A 7263-nucleotide genomic window follows, 5' to 3' on the forward strand; every position below is an offset into this window, starting at 1 on the left:
CTAAAATAAAAAATTTAAAAAACCCGCCTATTAATAGTTAGTAGAGAAAACACTTCTAATATTTTTAACTTAGATTAATTGATATCTCTATCCAATATTCGTCATTTTGCAATTTGGGAAAAAGCCTTTGTATTCATAAAAGAATACGAGAAATGCACGGCTTTTTTTAATTTTAAATATTGTTATTATTATTAATAATAAATGGTTTGTGTTTGTTAAGATATGAAGGAATCTTATTGAGAGAAAAAGAAAAATAGGTATTAACGTAAGTTTGTGGGATGACAGCTGTAAAATCCCGGCTACGTGAACTGGTTATAGACGAAGCCAGCGAAGAGTGTGGGTCCCTGCGCCGTTGCTTTTACTTGTCATCCCAGCAAGACAACGCATTTTTCATTCCTCCCTCTTCTTTTTTATTTATTTATACAACCCTCCGCATCATTTCAGACTCAGACTAGATCGAATCTTGTACTAGTTTTTATCTGTCATCAAAGAGGAATTGCGACTGCTTTCAATCAAGAGACCCAGATTCGGGGAAGCTGTGGTTGGGATTGTAAGGAAGGAATTCGATAGGTCAAGTTTTCGAATCTTGAGAAGATGAGTTACTGGAAAAGCAAAGTTTTGCCTAGAATCAAGAAGTTGTTGCCCGGCAAGAAGAAAGCGGCGGCCGCAGAAGCATGTAAATCCTTCGAAGCCTCCAAGGTTTGTTATGTCTGATCAATTTTATGATTCGTGAGTAGTAAAGCTTCGTCTTTTATGTTTCAGGTTTAGATCGGGAACCCTGATCAATTTGCGAAAGCGCCTTTAGATCTTGATCAACAGTTGCTCTGTAATTTGTGGCAGATCTCCATAGAGAAAGAGCTTGAAGAGAAGAAAGAGGAGCTTCAGCCTAAAGTTGTAGAAGTTTACAAGCCGCTTGATGCAGAGATCAAGGTCAGTCAAATTATGTCTCGTTTGAGGAATAAATTATGAAAATTTGTCACTTTATGGAAATAATTTGTTCTGATTCTTAATTTTTAAGGTAGACTTTGATGCTTTTGGTGACGCTGCCTCGTAATTGAGATTCTGTTTCCTCTTTCGACTATATTTTGACAGTTTATTATCTTTACGTGTACATTTTGACAAGTTCTGTTTCCTTTTACAATTTGTTTGCTGAAATCCGCCTGTATCGAATAAATTTTGACGGATTCTATATTTCACTTCACTGATGTAACTTCTTCATCAACTGCACCTCGTTTTCGAATAAAGTTTGTTGAAGCTTCTCTCTTTTCTCATATATTTTACCGAATCGCCTACTAGCAGAACTTTTCGTATTTGGTAGATCGAATTCTGGCAATTCCTTAGAGGAATTTTGATCGACGATTTCTGAATTGTTATCTGAAACCTTGCTTCAATTTTACTCATATCTTCCAATACGATAAAATATTTAATCAAATATCACATCTGTGCAAAAATCTTCATCCTTTGTTCAGACGATCGTGAAGAGCCCGACGGAGGATGCAATAAAAAAGCAAGCGCAGCCTGTGAAAAAGCTCCTGGAAGAACTTGCCAAAATAGGTAAATTCAGAACTCAAAAACATCCACATGTTTCCTGAATACAAAGACTGGTTGGAATCTAACAGAAAAGTTCCCGAAAACATTGACAGAATTCCCTGGAGCGTCACTGGCCAGTGAGGCAGCTGGCAAGTATGGCCCAGTGTTGGTGCTGGGCCCTGTGACATACGTACTAGAGAAAACGTACACGTTCATTACAGAGGACGTGGAAGAAGCTGCTCCACCTGCAGAAGAAGCTCCGTCAACTGACGCCAAAACAGAAACAGAAACTAGTGTCACAACTGAGGTCGAAGAAACAAAGACTGAGGAAGGAGTTGTCGAAAAGATAGAGAAAGTGGAAGAAACAAAAACCGAGGAAGGCATTGTGGAGGTGGTCGAGACAGTAGAAGAGACAAAGACAGATGACGGGAAAACAGCGGTGGCCGTTAAAGAGACGGAAACTGTGACGGTTCCCCAGCCAGAACCCGCCAAAGACTAGAGGAGTTGGTGTCAAACATCCATCTGTCGTAATATTGTTTATAATTGTTGAAGGGATTTGTATGTATGAAAAAAAAATTGTGTGTAAACCTAGGCATATAGGGTTTCTTGTGTAATATGATTTCCAGTGAATTGATTTGGATAAGTTACAGGTAATTACTTGTACGATACGCATCTTTGTATTGTATTTTTATCAAGCTTGATTATCAAGGGAAACAAATTCTTTTAATTTAAAATATCAAATTGTGTAGACTTGAACACCAATTTACAATTGTGTTGAGTTGGATCTCTTTGGGCAAGTTTTGTTTCATTTGGATTCTACAAGTGACTGGTTATTTCTTTTGGATTGTGCATATATAATAAGGGGCTTGGAATGCGACGAGAAACATGATTTTTGGTTTTTATAATAAAAAAATCATCAAATTAATAAAAACCAAAATGTGAATTTGCTTGTTCTTTTGCTAGCCAATCCAAAGATGGGACAGAGTTTATTTATATTTTAATAATAAGAAGAAATATTCAATTTCTTTTGTTAGTTTTTTAATTGAGTATTCAAAGATTTAAAGAAGTACCCAAGATTTGTCATGTAGTACAATTGTAATTGAATTCATTTTAATAGTACTAGTTGAGATGAGGGTGTGGATGTGGAAAATATTGTCTAAATTGTCTATTCAATAAGAAACAAAGATGATGTGACAAAAATGTCAATTTGCTTATTCTTTTGCTATTTGATGCAATGATGAGACCATAAAACACTCAAAGCCTATTTACAATATAATAATAAAAGCTTATTTACAATATAATAATAAAAAGAAGAATTCAATTAATTTTGTTATTTTTGATGGCTTGGTCAAAGATTCAGAAACAAGAACTTAATATTTCTCATGTAGTACAATTGTAATTGAACTCATTCCAACAGTATCAGTTGAGGTGAGGATTTGTAGTGCAATTGTAATTGGACTCGTTCCAATAGTATCAGTTGAGGTGATGATGTGAATGTAGGAAATGGTCTTCAAGTTATCTATTCAATAAGACAATGAGATGATTTGTGTGATTGTTGTAAAGTTTTAATAGATCTTAGTTGGTGGAGACTTATTAATCAATTTGCAATCTTATCTATATGATATTGCAGACTGGTGTCTTTCTGATATATCCTATAAATCCTTTTGTTTATATATATCTATTCTTATTGTAGAAGAGTCCAATTTTGGTTTGAGATCTTTATGGCATTTTATTGATATGATTTGCAGAATAGATTGGAATCAATATATGTACATATTGAAGCACAACCAAGTACGGGCATGACCCTACGTGGTCATGCCTCAATATTTACATACAATGATTCACAATATAAACAAACTATAACAACTTCAATAAATGTTATGGGTATAAATTAGACCCGATAACAATATTAAACTTAATGCAATTTATGGGATGACACCTGTTATGATTGTCGATGAATTAGTGATCAACAAGGTTTCTAAAGGCTTTAGATTAGAGCTTGTTGTTACCATAAGACTATGCTCATTGGTAGTGAAACATATGTCGAACATTTTGAATGTTATATGTCAAAGAAAATTTGATGTATCATATCTGAATGTCTAAGGTTATAACGGTAACATATTAAAGTGGAAAACACTGATGCATATGTTTCAATACATAATTGCTAACTTTCTTAACACTCCCTCTTTAGCAATGAGGGATTGAAACTTAAGTATGAATTTAAGTCCAAACTAATGTAACAATTGATTTTCATGGTATCTGATAACATGTGGCCCAATAACCTTGATGGATATCAATGTGTCCGAAAAAATCCAACCTAATAACAATGACACCAATCATTTTCACGGTGTCCAGCAAGATCTAGCCTAATAACCATGATGGATATCAATGTGTCTAGCAAAATCTGGTCTAATAATAATGACACCATTAATTCTCATGATGTCTGACAAGATTTGGTCTAATAATCATGATGGATATCAATGTGTATGGTAGAATCTAACCTAATAACAATGACACCAATAACCTTCAATACTTTTGGTATTAGAAGGTTGGTCATCTATTGATAAGATCATCACCTCACAATAGATACCTTTAAAACATATATGAAAGATTGTCACCTTTCATTTAACAAGTTTGCAAACCATATAATTTAATATAATATTCATGAATAATTTTACAAAAATGTAATTACAAAATTGTCATGCCAAGTTTAGTTCTAAAATACTCTATTTTTACTCTTGCAAGAGGTTTAGTGAAAATATCAGCATTTTGATCAATATTTGTGTTAACATAGATTAGCTTGATCACATCATTGTCAACCATGTCTCTAATATAGTGGTAAGGAGTCTCAATGTTCTTTGACAAATTATGGAATACTAGATTTGTAGAAAGTTTGATGCAGCTCTGATTGTCACAATAGATTACAATGAAATCCAACTTCTTTCCAAATAATCCAAATAATAGCCTCCTTAACCAAACCACTTCATGTGCTCTCATGGAGGTTGATATATATTTTACTTCAATAGAACTCAAAGAAATTATAGGTTATTTTCTATTGAACCATGATATCATTGTTGATCCTAGACTGACACAACATCTGGTGGTACTCTTACAATTTATGGAACAACCAACCTAATCAAAATCAGTATAGCATGTTGGAATTCTTTAGAATAACTAAGAAGGGGGGGGGGGGGGGGGGGGGTGGGTTGAATTAGGTATCCAAGGTCCAGATGTACAATTAAAACTTTTCATAGCTTAGTGAACCCATAAAACATTTATCATCATGCATGCATCCATAAGATTATACAATGACTTAAAACTTGTAGGTTAGTCTCAAATCAATTTATAGAATTGTAAACATGAAACATAACAGATTCAATCAACACATTTGATACAATGATTTATGTAGAAACCCAATTTGGGAAAAACCACCAATATCATGCTACTCTTTTTCACTCTTCTAAAGTGATGCCTTATGAAAGGCTAACCCTGTTAAAAGTTACAATGCACACTATTAAATGTGACCTGGTTAAAGGATTTCAATCACCCTATTAGGAGTGAGGCTTGTTAGAGGACTTTAGACCATTCACTTGGAATGTCACCTGGTTAAAGGATTTGCAAATGACTATTAGGTCAACCTTAATCCAAAGGATTTATCCTAGACTAATTACAATTATTAGAGAGTAATAGTAAGACTTGATTTGATAACAAATTACAACTCCATTTGTAGATTACAGATCTTTGTTTTAGTCCTCCATTATGCTTGGCTTTCACACACTTCAGCTCTGATAGCTTGTTCAACCTTCAAGCATCCATACCCTTAAACCTTCTTGCTTAACATGTCAATGTAGACTCTTCACTTAGGTCACTGAATGAAGCAATACCCTAGACTCTTTTTCTTCCTTAGGTTCTCATACATGATGACCTTTGCTTCTGACCAGCCATCCCTATAAATAGAGAATTAAGATATTTTTTCATTCATTCTCCATCATCCAATTTAAGGTTAGGACAGATTAGGTAGGATTAAATGAATCTACCCCTTATTTCATTTAATCCTTTTCTAGAAACCTCTCGTTCAATCCTCTTTGAATTCACCTCAAAACATTTTACCATGGATTCTATGTTGCCATGATGCAGGAGCATCCTAGGTGTAAGAGAAATATTGCATCATCCAAAAATATCTTATTTTCAATCTTTTCTATTTTAATAAGGACCAGTAGATAGGGTGGTTGCTATTTATGGGATCTTGCTATTTTTAGTAAATTTTTCATACGAGCTCAAAATGTTCTCATTTTCTACATAAAGGTTCATTTTAGAGTTATAAGCCTACCATAAAAATCACATTGCTCCAACATAAGTTTCAAAGAAGTTATTGTGTATTTTCAGTGGAAATTTTTACAGAAAAATCTTCAGGCTCACTGTTGGAAGCCTTAGAGTGCTCGGATGAGGTCTAAAAACTCGACAAAAAGGAACTTGCACAATTTTGAGCTTGTAGATCATGAGCTAACATTTTCAAAAAATGGTTGTAATAGCCAATCAGAGCAATGGTTCGAGTGCTATGGCCTTCCAAAGTTGAGCTACCTGAAATATCTAGAATAATTGTCAAAGATGTATTTGGCCAACTTTATATGTATTGTTAGAGTCTGTCAGCCCTAGGTATTAAGTTTCATTATTTAGAACCTTCCCGCATGGCATAAAATTGCCTATTTAAGGAAGGGCTGAACATTGTCTAGAACAGCTCTAAGTGATAGTTAGTAGCTTGTCTTGTAGATTATTGTAATGAAGGAACCCATGTGGGTTAGCATGTTGTACTTGTGAATTTTGTAGTTTCGTATTTGCGGTGTAAATAAAGTCCATATTTTATTCTCGCATTTGTTGTTTTTTTTTGTTATGGTTTATGGTATTAAGGGGAGCATCCTTCATCAAGTGGTATCATAGCTAGAGTTCTTGAGTGTGTGGACAAATCATCGACTGTGAGGCAGCTTGCAGCAAGACCATGGTTTGGGTTGAGTGTATAGACGGATCACCAATTACGAGGTTGTTTGCACTAGGGTTTTAGTGAAAGAGAAAAAATGCCCCCATGAAGAGAGCATAGTGGAAGAGCTATAGGTGTTACACCTGAGGATTTTAGAGCCCTCCAAAAACAAATGCAAGCATTGGAAGAAAAAATGTGTAGGGGAATAACTCTTCCTGTAAGAGATGAAAGCGAGGATGAGAATGAAGTAGAAGAAGATGTCGAAGCAGAGGTAGTTCTAAACCCAGAGGAAGATAGGCCTTTTAGGGCCATCTCAAAGATTGGAAAAAGACCTAATTTTGAGGTTCTCACATTTTTAGGAAATCTTAACCCAAAGGAGCTAATCGATTGGATTAGTGAGCTAGAGGAGTACTTTGAGTATGAAGATATTGATGATCCTAATAGGGTCAAGTTTGTGAAGGTGAAACTAAAGGGACATGTAATGATCTAGTGGTAGGAGGTTTAGTTGGAGCAAAATAGAAAGGGAAAGGATAAAATCACCAGATGTGATTAGATGATAGCTAAGATGAAGCGAAAATTCATTCCCATGGATTAGGAGCTTGATCTATTGAAGAAGATGCAAGGGTTGAAGCAAGTAGGAAAATCTATTCAAGAGTATACCGAAGAGTTCTACAGAATTCTCATTAGAACTGGCCATGCAAAAGCTAATAAGGATAAAGTAGCATGTTATCTTAATGGGTTAAGTCCAAGTATTCAGG

At 34.8% G+C, this 7263-nt stretch overlaps 1 protein-coding gene across 1 annotated transcript; it reads left to right on the forward strand.

Moving 5' to 3' along the window:
* The first annotated feature begins 448 nt into the window (after window positions 1-448).
* On the forward strand, window positions 449-2278 carry LOC149569162 (plasma membrane-associated cation-binding protein 1-like). The gene is made up of 4 exons (XM_089821923.1): window positions 449-699; window positions 841-930; window positions 1470-1554; window positions 1644-2278. The coding sequence occupies exons 1-4, from the start codon at window positions 595-597 to the stop codon at window positions 2027-2029; spliced, it is 666 nt and encodes a 221-aa protein (XP_089678049.1). The 5' UTR covers window positions 449-594; the 3' UTR covers window positions 2030-2278.
* The last annotated feature ends 4985 nt before the right edge of the window (window positions 2279-7263 follow it).

The sequence above is a fragment of the Cupressus sempervirens genome, chromosome 3 (assembly GCF_028749045.1).
Source record: "Cupressus sempervirens isolate cs-2001-9-10 chromosome 3, ASM2874904v1, whole genome shotgun sequence".
NCBI classification, from domain to species: domain Eukaryota; kingdom Viridiplantae; phylum Streptophyta; class Pinopsida; order Cupressales; family Cupressaceae; genus Cupressus; species Cupressus sempervirens.

Coding starts and splice junctions, on each gene's coding strand:
- LOC149569162 (XM_089821923.1), top strand. CDS start 595: ATGAGTTACTGGAAAAGCAAAGTTTTGCCTAGAATCAAGAAGTTGTTG. Junction 700..840: donor AATCCTTCGAAGCCTCCAAG/GTTTGTTATGTC, acceptor AATTTGTGGCAG/ATCTCCATAGAGAAAGAGCT. Junction 931..1,469: donor CGCTTGATGCAGAGATCAAG/GTCAGTCAAATT, acceptor TCCTTTGTTCAG/ACGATCGTGAAGAGCCCGAC.